At 39.2% G+C, this 15,711-nt stretch overlaps 1 protein-coding gene across 1 annotated transcript; it reads right to left on the bottom strand.

Annotated features, from left to right (window-relative positions):
- Positions 1–3,225: 3,225 nt before the first annotated feature.
- Positions 3,226–3,903, bottom strand: LOC109458257 (partner of Y14 and mago). The gene has a single exon (XM_019751711.3). The coding sequence runs from the start codon at positions 3,838–3,840 to the stop codon at positions 3,226–3,228; it is 615 nt and encodes a 204-aa protein (XP_019607270.3). The 5' UTR covers positions 3,841–3,903.
- Positions 3,904–15,711: the final 11,808 nt, after the last annotated feature.

Here is a 15,711-nt window from a genome sequence, read left to right as displayed (position 1 = left end):
ATTTTCTTCATGGCATTATTCCCATAAACTTGGTCTAACATGTCCCTGATTTCACTTGCCAAGTTTAACAAGAAATTTAATGTTTGTTCATTGCTCTAATTCAAGATCAGTATTCTCGCGACGGCACACAAAAACAGACAACAATAATGAATGCCACTCGGCTAGACACCGCCACACGTTGACACGAACACAGCTGTAAGATACTGGTGATATATGAAGGTTATGAAGCCTTACTGAGCTGTTTGGACAGTGATGCCAATGTAAGCACATGGTGACAAGTTTGCGAACTTAATTGTCAGGCCTCGTATATACTTATTTCTGGTTAATATATTGTCACATGTGAGTTGGATTTACATACCACTCTGAAATGCTTTATTGGTATTTCCAAAAACTGATATAAATACTTTGTCATAAAATATGGCTTGCAACAAAGTATCTAGTTAAAACCCGCTATTCAAAGTAATGGAGAAATTAGGAGAAAAGATGTGACTTGTCCCTTAAGTGAACCAAAGTAGGTAGGGCAATTCTGATAGTTGGTGAAATAATATAAGGATATCAGAACGTTCTTTTAGAGAAACATGGTTTGTTTTACAATTGCTACTATTAGTCATCAATAGGTAAGGTACCTGAGTGCTGGGCTGGCTATTCTGTTTTCCCCACTCACCTCCCCCAGGTTTATTTTCCATTTTTTTAAAAAGATTTTTATTAAAAATATAGCTAACATACAATATTGTATTAGTTTCAGGGGTACACTATAGTTATTGAACATTTGTAAACATGAAGAAGTGCTCACCATGATAAGTCCAGCAAGTGTCTGACACCGTACCACGCTGTCACAATATTGTTGACTATATTCCCTATGCTGTACATTACATCCCCATGACTTATCTGTTTTATACCAGGAAATTTGAACCTCTTATTGCTTTTCACCTTTTCCCCCTCTTCTAAAAAATTTTAATTACACTTGACAGTCAATATTATTTTATATTAATTTCAGACGTATAGCATAGTGGTTAGACATTTATGTAATTCAAGAAGTGATCCACCTGACTAGTCTAGTACCCACCTAGTACTATGCATAATTATTACTATATTATTGACTATGTTTCCTATGATTTACTTTACATCCCCATGACTGTTTTATAACTACCAATTTGTACTTCTTAATCCTTTCACTTTTTTCATCCTGCCTCCCAACCATGTTCCCATCTATCACCCCAAAAATCTAGTACCATCTGATACCATACATAGTTATTACAATATTATTAAATATATTCCTTGTGCTATACCCAACATCCCCAGGAACACTTTGTAACAGCCAATTTGTACTTCTTTATCCATTCCCCTTTTTCACCACCTTAACCTCCCTCCCATCAGGCAACCATCACAATATTCCTTGTATCTATGAGTTTGCTTCTGTTTTGTTTGTTTATTTTGTTCTTTAGATTCCACATTAAAGCAAAATCACATTGTGTCTGTCTTTCTCTGTCTGACATACGACACTCAGTGCAATACCCTCCAGGTCCATCCACGCGCCACAGATGGAAAGAACCCATTCCCTTCCCTGGCCAAGCAATATTCCATTGTATATATATACCACCTATTCTTTATTCATTCTTCAATCAACAGACACCCAGGCTGCCTCCACATCTTGGCCATCATAAACAATGCTGCAATGAACATATGGATGCACACGTCCCCTCAAAGTAACATTTTTAGTTTCTTCAGATAAATACCCAGAAGTGGGATTACCAGGCCCTTCCTTGTCTCTTGTTATAGGCTTTGTTTTAAAGTCTATTTTGTCTGGTATATGTATTGCTACCTCAGCTTTTTTTTTTTTTTACATGATATATCTTTTTCTGTTCATTTACTTTCAGTTTGTGTGTGTCTTTCAATATGAAGCGAATCTCTTTTAGGCAGCATATGTAAGGGTTTTGTTTTCTTATCCATTCAGGTCTCCTGTGTTACTTGATTGGAGCATTTACTCCATTTACATTGAAAGTAATTGTTGATAGATATGTAGCTATTGATATTTATTATTCATAATTTTGATATTTTTTTGTGTGTGTCTTAAAGAAGTGCCTCTAACATTCCTTGTGATACTGGTTTGGTGGTGATAAACCCCTTTATCTTTTTCTTATTTGGGAGGATCTTATCTGTCCTTTGATTTTAAATGATAGCCTTGCTTGGTAGAGTACCCTTGGTTGTAATTCTTACTTTTCATCACGTTGAATATTTTCTGCCAGTGCCTTCTGGCCTGCAAAGTTTCTGTTGAGAAATCAGCTGGCAGTCTTGTGGGAGCTCCCTCATTAGTTACTAGTTGCCTTTTTCTTGTTGCTTTTAGGATTCTCTCTTTGTCTTTAACCTTTGCCATTTTAATTGTAATGTGTCTCGGTGTGGGCCTGTTTGGGTTCATCTTGTCTGGGACTCTCTGCACTTGTATGTCTATTTCCTCAGCCAGGTTAGGGAAGTTTTCAGTCATTATTCTTCAAATAGGTTCTCAATCCCTTGCTTTCTCTCTCCTCTTTTTGGTATCCCTATGATGTGAATGTTTGATGTTGTCCCTGAGGTCAAACTATCCTCATTTTTTTGGATTCTTTTTTTTTTTTTTTTTTTTGCTGTTCCGATTGGCTGTTTTCTGCTACCTTCTCTTCCAAATCGCTGATTCGATCCTGTTTCATTTAATCTGCTGTTGATTCCTTCTAGTGCATTCTTTATTTCAGTTATTCTATTCTTCACTTCTGACTGGTTCTTTTTTTTTGTTTTCTATGTCTTTTTTTTTTTTTTAAATTGTCTACTTGTTTATTCTGTTCTTAAAAAAAAGGTCAAGAGAGGGAGAGGGGAATAATCCATAAACTCTGAACAGGAACCAAGACTCCAAGACTTGGGCGTATGCCCCCTACCCTCAACCTCAGTTCTCCAAGATTCCCACCCACCCAATTTTCTTTTGAACAAGACACCCAAATCACCAGCAAAGGAACCTAGGGTAGTTACTGAGATTTTTGAACACTAGGAATGGGAGGGGGGGAAAAGTCCAAAAAATAGGAGTTCAGATGAAAAGGGAAGGAATGAGGGAGAGGCTAAGTTCTGGAGGACTGAGTTGGGCCAGGAGAGGTGGATGTGAGCCAGTATGGGGGCACCCCTCCTGACTGCTGCCGCCCACATTCCCCGCGACCCAAGAGCCCATGGTTTGTTCTGCAGTCCATCCCCTAATCCCCAAAGGCCTCACAGGCCTAGCTCCAAGTCTTCTAGCTCCTCCTGCAGCGCCCTCCTCCTCGCTAGCTTCTCCAGCTGCTCTTTGCTGGGCTGGCTGATTTCCCCAGCCTGGATCTGTTGCTGCAGCTCTTCCACCTGCCAAAGCTTCTTCTTTAGGTTCTTTATCTTCTTGGCCTTCTTGGTGGTGGCAGCTGAGTCAGGCTGGTCAGAGGCAGCTGGAAGGGCTGCCCGGGAGCCCAGTGGAGCACTGGGGAGTTGGGCTGTCTCTCCCAGGGACACCTTATCGAGAGCCCGGCTCAAGGCCTCTGCCTCCCCTTTCTCTTGCTGCTGCCGCCTTTTCTCCTTCCGCTTCAGATTGCATTTGGATGTCTTAGAGAGGCCTGATTCACCACCTTCAGGCCTTGTTGGGGTGACAGGAGCAGTGGCCTCGGGGCTCAGCCCTGGGGGCAGTTCTGGTTTACTCTTGAAAAACTTCACATACTTGTTCTCATACACTGGGACCTCCTCCTGGGGCACATAGCCTTCTTTCACCCTCCTCTGCTTGCGCCAAGTCCCGTCAGGTCGCTGTGTTGAGGCGATGTACTTGCCTGTCCCCGCAGTCTCAGGGTTGCTGACAGCTTCCATGCCGTGGTGGTGGTGGGTCGGGTTGGGCAGGAAGCCTGGGCCTGGCCCTGCCCCTGGGGCGGCCCCGGGGATTTAGGCAGTGAAGTGACAACCTCTATGTCCTTTTTTATACTTGTAATATCTTTGTTGAAGTTCTAAGTTCCTAGAACGTCCTTACAATCGTTGTTTTGAACTCTGCATCTGGTAGGTTGCTTGCCTCCATTTCGTTTAGTTCTTATTCTGGATTTTTTCCTCTATTTTTTCATTTGGGATGTATTTCTTTGTTTCCTCATTTTGGCTGCCTCTCTGTGTTTGTTTCTGTGTATTAGGTAGATCTACTATGTCTCCCAGTTTTGGCCGGGTGGCCTTATGTAGTAGGTGTCCTGTGGGGCTCAGTGGCACAGTCTCCCTGGTCACCTGAGCCGGGTGCTCTGGGAGTGTCCCTTGTGTAGTTTCTGTATGCCCTCCTGTTATAGTTGAGCCTTGATTGCTATTGGTACTTCACTGTGTGGGATTGACCTTCAGGCTGACTGGCTATTGGGTTTGGTCACATCCACACCTTATGGGCTGCTATGCAGGAGGCTTATCCTACTGAGTGGGATTCACCTTCGAAGGCTCTGGTGCCTGTTGAGACAGCCCTTTGTGTGTGCCACCTGTGGGGCTAATCAGATGGTGCTCTGCTGTGGTCTGAAGCCAACCTCCAGGTTTGTTGTTTCTGGGGCCTCTTGGGAGGGGCTCCAGTGCAGGCCCGGGTCAGCCATTGCCTGTGACTGGCCAGAGGGTCTACCTGATAGGAGCTACAAAGCGATCTGCAGTTGTTCACTGCCTGTACTAAACCAGGAGGTGCATGAGAGAGGCCACGCTGTGAACTGAGGATGGCTGTCACGAGTACCAGGCCGGGGTAACTCCGCAAAAGCCAGGACACCTGGAGGCCAGCTGCCACCTGCCGGCTCCCTTAAGGTTCAGCCACTAATAAAGCCTCCTACGGTATGCGAGTTAAGTGAGGCAGAATCTCAGGGAGTCACTAGAGTGGGAAGAGCTGTGGTCACCAGGTTAATGGGGACTCTGGTTTGGTGCCAGTGCTGAGACTGGAGGAACTCAGTAAAAGTCTCAGAGCACACTGGGGTTAGTCACCACCCTCCTGGAGCCCATGGACTCTGAAAGTTTTCCAAGAAAGAGTGCAATATGGGAGGGGCTGACTGCTTTGGGAGAAAGTGCCTCTGGCAGGTGTGTAAGTTGGGTAGGGCAGGGTCTCAGCTGAGTCAGCAGGGCGGAGCAGCGGAGCTCACCAGGCCAATCAGATTTAGATTTGGCCTGTGGGAGGCGGGCTTAACACAGGAAAGATGGCACTCACCTGCTGGCTACATGGGAAGAGGACCCTTCACCAGAAAAATGTGGACTCTCCTCCAGTCCTGCCCCTGAAGCCATACTCCTTGGTCTGCCCCCCCGTATGTTTCTTGAGGCTCCCTGAGTCACCATCTCTCCGCTGGAGCCCAGGTGACTGCCCCAAACAGTCGGTGTCCCCACTGTTTTTCACAGCCAGATATTGTGAGGGCTCCTCTTCTTGACACCAGTACTCCAGGTTGGGGAGGCTGCTGTGGGGGCCTTGGGTCCCTCACTCTTCTGGGGGGAGCCTCCATGGCCGAAGTATCCCTCCTGATTCTCAACTGCCACACGGACTTTTGGGGCCTGTTCCACGTCTCTGCCCTCCTACCATTCCCGTCGTGGCTTCTCTTTCACATTTTTTATTATAGGACTTGTGTTCGGCTAGACTTCAGATGGTTTTCTGGGTTGACTGTTCTATAATTTAGTTGTAATTTTAATGTATTCATGGAAGGATGCAGACACAATGTTTATCTCCTCCACCATCTTGGATCTTCCCCCAAATCCAATGACTATAGACTATAGCAAGCTCAGCTAACTTGAGGAGATATGGACTATCTTGACCTTCTGCACTATCTTACTTTAACTACTTACTTTGATGACATTATGTCGATTGGGTTGGATTTGCAAGAGACAGCTAGCACAATGGAGGTACTGGTAAGACGTGTAATCTAGAGTGTGGGAGACAAATCCTGTGAAAATTCAAGTGTCTGCCACAACTACAAGTATTTTAGGGGTGTGTTGATCAGTGTTATGTCTGGATAGCTCCTGTAAAGTAACAGACAAATTATTTCATCTTGTATCTCCTACGTTAAAAAGGAAGCACAATACTGGTGGGCCCCTGAGTCCTGGAAGCAGCATAATTCTTTACCTAGGATTACTTCTCTGGCCCATATACGTAACGGACTGACTACTTTAAACGGGATCTAGAGTAGGAAAGAGCTCAGCGACAGGTCCAGCCTGTGGTGCAAACGCCTCTGCCATGTGGGCCCTACAATTTGGCCAAATCCATGATATTAAAGTTGTTGGTGAGCAAAGAGACTGCACGGACTTTGTGGCAAATCCCAGAGGGCAAATCATAATGTAAGCCCCTTTGAGTTCTGAGCAAGGCCATGCCATTTGCAGCAGAGAATTATATGCTGTTTGATGTGCTCCTGGCCGTCTGGCCATGGAGCATCAAGTGACTATCTACCTAGAAATTCCCATCATGAACTGGGTCCTGTCAGACTCTCCAATAATGAGGTCAGACAGGGTCAGCAACAGTACATCGCAAGACAGAAGCAGTACATTTGGGAGCAAGTACAAGCATGACTAGGTGGCACAAAGAAGCTTCATGAGCAGCTATCAGAGACACACGTGACATACCGTGTTTCCCCTAAAATAAGACCTAACTGGAAAGTAAGCCCTAGCATGATTTTTCAGGATGACATCTCCTGAACACAAGCCCTAATGCGTCTTTTGGAGCAAAAATTAATATAAGACCCAGTCTTATTTTCAGGGAAACACCGTAGTTATATCAGTGCCTTTCCTTCAGCTCATGCCTATGATTCTATGGTGGATTCTCTATGGTTACCTGAAGGGTAACTAAAAGCAGTCAGCTCAGTATGTAGATGAAAGTAAAAAATGACGACCTTGAAAGACAGAAGGTCCTGTGAATCACTGTCTATCCTCTGCTTTGCACTCATGCATTTTTCCCTGTCTCACTGGCACATTTTTTTCTCCTAACCATGCTCCTGCCTCATTATATTCTATAACTATTAACCTTTCAAATAATTTTATGGAATTCTCTGACTTGCCTCTTTTAAGAATTTATTACTCATAACTCTGTTGTTTCCTCATTTTTAGAGAGAAGGAACCTTATTCAACATGTAGATTAGTTACCTTTTTTACCCAAGAACTGTACATCACTACCACAACTCATGAGCTCTACACCAGTGATTTGTTTCTTTGAGATATGAGTGAGTTTCATGAGATATGGCTACTTCGGGGTTTTATCTCTGTGGTGATTAAAGGAGTAATACTAAATTCCAATCAAGAAGTGTTATTAAACATGATAACCTGTTAAAAAACAAACAAACAAACAAACAAACTGTTTAGGGTGTGTTTTGGTGGTAAAAGGAAATGGTTTCTTGAAAGACAAACTAGATTAGAACTTCACGATTAGACTTTCATCCACAAAAAGAGAAGTGCAGAGAGAAAGAAAGGAGACAGATTGTAGAGAAACTGGGCCTTAAAATTAGATGGAAACCTGGGAGTGTAAAACTACTTATATACTTGGCCCTTCTACATAGGCACTGTGGAAAAAAGTCTGACGTCTCCGTAAACAAGTATGTATCTTTTATGTTGTTAATTATTTTCTGGAATTTTCTTTCAAGTCTGTCTTGAATACCATGATATATCTTGTAAAGCACATTTTGTTTGATTAGAGGATAATTTGAGGTGGATAATTATTATTATTATTATTGCTATTATTATTCTCTACCACAGAGCATTGTACTCCATAAATGTATACAAAAAAACTACATGAAGAAAGTTTCTCGCAAAAGATATTATAAAGTTAACAATTCATTTAAATTCAAGAATTTGCCAGAACTCAGAAGCACTGGAATTTAACAGGTATCCACTAGATGGCAAGCTTCCTCTTTCAATTTTTCAGAGGCATCAAGCTAAAAAATTATTTCAAACCTACATCTTTGCATGAGACAGCTGCACTTGTATCAAAAAATAATAAAGGCACTGTTCACAAATTTAGTCAGATTTAGAATCAAGTTACTCAAACAGAAACTGAAGTTATATTGTAATGTTTAAAAGTTTTATTTGGGGAATATGCTATATTCATTCATTCATTTGACAAACACCAAATGCCTCATATGTGTTTTTCATACTTTGTTTAATTTACCCCCTTGCCCCCACCAATGACATTAGGTATTTTTATGAGTCTCATTTTAGAGATTGGGAAACTGAGGTTGAGAGAGATTAAATAATTTATTAGCCCAAGATAAACTGTCTTGGTTTAAGCCTAGACAGTTTGATCCAGAGCCGATTCTCCTAACCACTGCATCTTAGTGTCTCCCTTAAATAAATGATAATAAATCAATTTAAAGTATTTAGCACAGTGTTTGACACATAGTAGTATTTAAAAATATTATTATTTTCTGTTGTAGATATTAACAGGGTGTAGGGGCTAAGAAAAATGTTAATACTTTACCTCTCACCTTCTAAGTTCTTCTAGCTGTGCTAATAATCAAATTAATAGAGACAGATTAACAGAAGAGAATCAAATCTTAATATATGTGCATGGGGAATTCATATATGCATGAAAATTCCGAAGATAGGCAAAAATGGGTATATATGACATTTTGGACAGAGGAAAAAAGGGGGGAGCACGGGGTATTAGATTTCAGAAGTGGGAATGGGTGAGTTACAGGTAGTTGAGGAAAAGAAGAACATACATGGCAGGAAAATTCTCACTGGGCAACCCAGAAACAATAGGACACAGGAGGTATCCTAGCTAGCAGACGGCTGCCTGAAGCCCTCTTCTTTTTTTTTTTTTTTTGCCATTCTAATGGGATAAACTTTATTTTCTTTCTTTTTTTTATTTTATTTTATTTTTATTTTCATTTTTTTATTAGTTTCAGGTGCACAAGACAAAGCAAAACTTAGATGTTTATCATTTACATCCCTCACACTGTGTGAACCCCCCTCCCCCCATCCACTATCCCTCTGTACGTTCCCCAAATTAATTTTCATACCCCCATGACCATCTTGTGGTTACCGACTATTTTTCAAAACCTCTCACCTTCCCCTTATCCCCACCCGCCCCGCCCCTCTAGCAACCCTCTGTTTTTCCTCCATGTTTCCAAAACTGTCTCTGATTAGTTCATTCACTTATTCTTTTCTTTAGATTCCGCATATAAGTGAGATCATATGGTATTTGTCTTTCTCTTTCTGACTTATTTCACTTAACATAATGTTCTCTAGGTCCATCCATGTTGTTGCAAATGGTAAGATTTCTTTCTTCTTTATGGCTGCGTAATACTCCATTGTATAAATGTACCACAGTTTCTTAATCCAGTCATCTACTGACGGGCATTTCGGTTGTTTCCAGGTCTTGGCTATTGTGTATAGTGCTGCAATAAACATAGGAGTGCATAAAGATTTTTGAATTGGACTTCACAGACATTACCCCTAGTAAGATTTTTACTGATATATCCCCTCGCGCGAGGGAAGTAAGAGAAAAAATAAACATGTGGGATTACATCAAACTAAAAAGCTTTTTCACAGCAAAGGAAACCATCAATAAAACAAAAAGGGATCCTACTGAATGGGAAAAGATATTTGCCAATGATATATCTGATAAGGGGTTAATATCACAAATTTATAAAAAACTCACTCAACTCAACTCCAAAAAAACAAACAACCCAATTAAAAAATGGGCAGAGGAAATGAAGAGACATTTTTCTAAAAAGGACATACAGATGGCAAACAGACATATGAAGAAATGTTCAACCTCACTAACCATCAGAGAAATGCAAATAAAAACCACAATGAGATACCACCTCACCCCAGTCAAAATGGCTATCATCAATAAATCAACAAACAACAAGTGCTGGCGCGGATGTGGAGAAAAAGGAACCTTTGTGCACTGTTGGTGGGATTGCAGATTGGTGCAGCCACTATGGAAAACAGTTTGGAGGTATCTCAAAAATCTGAAAATGGAACTACCTTATGATTCAGCAATCCCACTCCTAGGTATCTATCTGAAGCCCTCTTCTTTACCACACTTAGTTCAAATTAGGATAAGGCAGCATCAAAATTCCCTTCCTGAAATAGGCCTTTCCATCTGAATCTCTTAGGCAGGAAGGGAGAGGGTTATAGCTTCTTTCTGAGTCTTTTTTTCTTTCTTAATAAACAGGTTAAAATCAGGTTTTCAAAAGGCAGCTTCAGGGTGGCAAAACTTTGGTCCCCGTCAAGAGTTAAATCTTCTGGCATGATCTTAATGAAAGATTGTGTATAAAGATATAAAAATGACTGCAAAACACTATATTAGAGCAAATAACGTCTGGACAATCTTGCCCATTTAAGCATATGCAAGATGAAAAAAAGTGACATAAAACTCTGCAAATGAAATGTGACATAGAAAAGAAAGACAAAGATATATAGCTATATCTATCTATCTATCTATCTATCTATCTATCTATCTATCTATCTATCTATCTATCTATCTATCTGCACACACGCACATATATACACATGTATGGCGAGAGAAAGAAACATACATGTGAAAGACATGAGGAAACCATCTGCAATAAATCATAATTTTAGGAACAGAAAGTGTCTCCTTGTGAATTCTTTTTGCTGTAAGAGAATTTTATATGAATACAAATTCAATAAAGTGAAAGTTTAAAGACAAGAATATAAAACAACAGAATGAAAAAGGCGAGGTCAAGGAAACTCACTTTAAATCTAATAAATATATTAAAAGAATAAGGAACAGAAAATACAGTTGAAATTTAATGTGATAGAAGAAAGGCATAAGATCACAGTGAATGCAAAGCAAGATGGAGATGAAAGCAATTAGGAAGAGGACGTGAGACATGGATGATTGACAACACAATTGGTGAAGTATACAACAGATGGTGAAGAAAATATTCAGAGATATAATAATGGAAAATTCATTTAATAAGAAACTGCATACATCTTAACAGGAAAAGTTGATATTAAATTATCAACATTGAGATATGTCCTGGTTGTTATTGAATCTCAAGGGTTTGGAAAATAAAAAAAAGTTTTTTAGAAATCAAACAGAAAAATCAAGTTACAAAGGGGAGAATTCAAGCTGGTGTCATACTTTTCACAGAAATATTTAATGCTAGAAGAAATAAAATGCCTATCGCATTCTTAGACCAAAGAAGATTGACTCAAAATACGATATCCCATGTTGTTATTCAAATATAAAGGATTCAGAAAACAAAAATTTTAAGAGTTCTTCTTAAAAAGAAGAAAAAAACAACAACACTAGGCTCTCATCAAATGAAGCCCACCTAATCAAGAAATTAATAAAAATTAGAGAACCCAGGAATGGAGACCCATATCTAGTGCTTGTCAGGGTACTAGATACTGGGGTTACAAAGATAATTAAGGCATTTCTGTCCTCAACGAATGTAGCCTCGTGGAAAAGAAGATGTCAGTAAATTTGAGGACAGCATATTAAGCGCTGCTACATTGGTAGAAGAGAGGAAAGATTAACTCTACTGAAACCTGAGACTTGGGGGATGAGTACCTCGAAGGTAATAGGAAAGCAGCAGAGAAGACCTTTCTAGGAATGGGGAACAAAGTGCAAAGGCTGGGAGATTTGAGTTGGCAGCGTGGGATTGGCTGTGTGCTGGGGCACATGGAAGTGACAGGATCTAAGCCTAGAAAGCCATACACAGCTCATGAAGGGGTCTGTGTACTTGCTAAGGGGGTTGAACCCCTGAAAGGTTTTGTCTAGGACATGAAAGAAAAGGGAAGGATGTGTGTAAGACCTATCTCATAATATTGTCATTTCCACACAGTCTACACAAAAATTTCATTTCCTATTTCAAGTGAAACTTTGCATTTGACATTACAATTTTCTTCTTGCCTTTGTCTTTGATGTGCTTCTTTGATTTCAGTTATAGCTGCTTCGTTTGATCTTATATAATAGCATCCTTGGCAACCTTACAAGCAGTAAGCATACTGAAAGAATGTGTTACCATAAGCATCCGATTTGTTTGCCCTGATCAACTACAATTTTCACGTAACCCTCATTCTTGCCACCACAATCAGCTATTTATTACTTGACAAATTCATGACAATATTTATCCCAGTTAATTTAAAAGGAATGCAGGACTCAACAGTACATCTATTATTAATATGTTCTAGTTATTTAAATGGGAGTGCAGGATTCTGGCTGTGGAAAATCAGAGCTAGAAGAGACATTTAAAGTCTACTGTGACAGTGTTTCTTAAATTTTAATGTGCATAATAATCACCCAAGATCTGTTTAAAATGCAGATTCTGACTGAAGAGTTAGGGGTGGGGCCCAAGATTCTGCATTTTTAACAAGCTTCCAGCTAAGACCTATATTACTGGTCTACAAACCACACTTAGAGTACCAAGGTCCTGTGAAACAGGTATAACTACCCAAGTATTCTATTCCTGTAATTATATGATAAATATTTACAATTTTAGAATTTTCTGTTAGACTGTAACTTGCAGACAGGCCATGAATCCATCAGGAAGCTCAGAAAATGCTACTGATATAATATGCTATCAGGTTGGTGCAAAAGTAATTGCAGTTTAATAGGTTAAAAATAATTGCAAAAACCGCAATTACTTGTGCACCAACCTAATATTTAAAAAAAAAAAAAGGACCATTCCCTTCTGATTATTGTGTTTGCTTTATATGAGTTACACTAAAGTTGATTATATAAGTCATGTTTGTTATCTCACAGTGTCTTGGGGTGATGTCACTCTCTGGCAGCTGGTGCTGTCATTTTAGGAGTCGGTCCTCATCACTTATTAGGCCCCCATAGTCACATACTTTACCAAGGTGAAGAAAAACCGGTATTTTTACTAAGCTACATAGTTGTCTCAGGGTACCTACAGATAAACACTCAGCAATTGTAAAAATAAAGCCTGATATTATGTTATTTCATCAACATGAAATTCATTTGGAAGAAAAAAAGACACTTGAATTGTGAATTAATATTTTAAGTTTAGATTCAATTTATATTAAATTTTTACATCAGTCTGGTTTAAATGTAAAACTGTCAAAAGCAAACAGAAAATAGGGAAAGTAAAAATAATTATCGGCAAACATTTTGTTACCCAAATGAGGAGTTACCACTATGCTGAAAAATAGATTTAGAGTCAAGTTTGGAATTTATTTCTGACATGCTTTAATTTAGCATAACCTTTGCTCAGTTTTTTTTTCATCACTGGTAAAAGGGATTGTTTTGGCTGGAAAGGAGCCACTCCTGTTTTTCTTTCCCCCATGTATCTTGCACACCGTCTGTGAGAAATGGAAATTAAATTGTGTGGTAGACTCCTCACCTGGCTCATGAATATGCTGTTCTTTCTTTGCCATTTGTACTTTCGGTCACACTGAAAAAGGCATCAGAAAAGTGGCAGAGTGCAGTGTCTCCTGAACGTGTCATGCTGCCCCCTCTCTGTTGACATGTATTGAGATTCAGGCAACAGGGACACTCTTTATGGCACAAAGAAGTGTTATTTTGGCTTTTCAAGGTTTTTTTTTTTTTATCTCTGAACATCTGCAACTCTCCGGATTGTGCTGTGCACTAAAAATAAAAAAAAGTATAGCCTGTAATTCACCTCATTTTCACTGAGTCAGGGCTGTAGATTCTAGGGACGATTCAGTGACATAAGAGAGTTATAAAAATGGAAATAAAATTGCTGAATCCAAAATGAATTTAGAAGATGATCATGGTAGCTTGTGCATGCCAAAAATCAAGCGTGGAAACTCCAACTTCTTCCAGATTTTATGTGAATAAATCAGTTTAATGTTTTATTGTTATAGTCTTTATAATTAACGTAGTTTGCCATCTATAATGTGCCCTCACGTTTTTGGCTCAAAGTTTCAAGGGAAAAAAGTCTTTTGTTTTAATTCAAATTTTTATTTGTTTACATTTAGATACTTGTTTTTTGTATTATAAAGGAATTTTAGCATTTATTTTTTAACATACTATGTATGGTTCGGGATATTTTATGTAACAAATAATTGCAAAACAACAAGATCAGATACAAGATGCAAGAAATTTTATGTACTGAACAAATTTAGGATATTTACACATGATAGAAGGCCAAGAACTCTTCGTTGTTGCAAGTTCGTCATAAGTTCAACAAAACCAATTATCATATTCCAGGGTATTATTTTGCATACAGATACCATTTTTGATTTCTAGAGTTATACTTTTAGCTCATAAGCATAAATAAAAGAATCAAAAACGTTTATATAGATACGGAATTAATACCACCTATGTGTGATGCGCATCCTTATTTTTTCCTCACAAATTTGGGCAAAAAAGTGTGCATTATAAACAGCAAAATATGGTATCTGGAACCCTGAGGGATTCTTTATGTGGAGCTGCTTGCCACAGATGTTAGCATAAAGAAGAACATGTATTAGAGTTAATGTTTAAAAGAAGTCAGCAGATCATATCTCTCCCAAATAAGTCTCACTCAAAGCAATACTTCTAACAAATTCTCAGCACAATTCAACTACCATTATGAAAAGAAGGAATTGAAAACCTAGGCACGGATGCTGTTAGTATAGGCTTAAGAATGGACAGATGACTGTAATAGTAGTATTCTCTTGGCAGAAAACTTTCTCCCACAACCCTAAAATTTCAACGTTAGAAATTAATTTCTATTGGCCTTGCAGGGTTTTGGTCTTTTAAAGATTTCATACTAAAATACAAACACACTTTCAAGGCGTAGTACATTAAAAAAAAATAGAAATTGGATTTGTAACTGGCTTGGTCTGTGCTCAAATAGTGCCTAAGGTATATCTCTGGTCATGTCTTTTGAAATGTTGGATTCAACATTTAAAAATTATTTTATTAAAATGACATACTCATTAAAATGGCAAATTATGAAGCTGGGAGACATAGTTAATATGTTGAATGATAGAAATAAAATCTAAGTGATCCTGATAAGCTGTAATGGGAGATGGAAGGTTAAATCTAAGGAAATGAAATTTTCAAACACTTAATGAAAAGTGCTGTGCTTAGGTTAAAAAAAAAGACAACAAAAAAACCCTGTGGATAACATAGTACATGTGACAACATCTTAGGGTTAATGTTGACTGTAAACTTAAAATATGTTGACAGTGTGATGTAGTTGCAAAAAAAACAAAACCCGAAAGTAATAATGCAGTTACTCATCCTATCACAAGGAAATAAGATCTCCCTTCCCTGTAAAACACACCTGGTAGATTCTGTTTGGTTCTGGGTATCCCATTTTGCAATGATTTTGACTCACTGGCGTGTATCCAGAAAAGAGTGAGCTGAAGCTACATCGTAGAAGGTACAGCTGAGAGAATGAAAATGTACACAGTGGAGGAGACGAACTTAGTTAGACTTGATTCTATCTTTAAATAGCTGAAAGATTGTCACATAGAAGACTTAAATTTTATTCTGAGAAGCCTCAGAGGCAGACCTAGAAGTGCAAGAGAGTGTGAGAGAGAGACAGAGGGATACTTTGATTCAAGTTATCTGAAAATGGAAGGGCTACTTTAGGATGAAGTCCACCATCATTAAAAGTTGAAGTGTTCATGCAGAGGCTCGTGGACTACTACTTGTTAGGGACCTTGTAGAAGGAATTCTGTGTTTAATGCTTTCTGCGGATGCTAATGGACATCTTAAAGGAGACTGAGGTACAGTCAATCGTGAGACACCAAGTAGGTGATTGCGGTCAGGGAGAAAGAGTGCCAGGAGGAGAAATAATCATAATAAGACACAGCAGC

This window comes from Rhinolophus sinicus, chromosome 3 (assembly GCF_057876585.1).
Source record: "Rhinolophus sinicus isolate RSI-liver-muscle chromosome 3, RSI-T2T, whole genome shotgun sequence".
Classification (NCBI taxonomy): Eukaryota; Metazoa; Chordata; class Mammalia; order Chiroptera; family Rhinolophidae; genus Rhinolophus; species Rhinolophus sinicus.
Note: the sequence above shows the minus strand (reverse complement) of the source record. Positions and strands in the feature narration are given on the sequence as shown.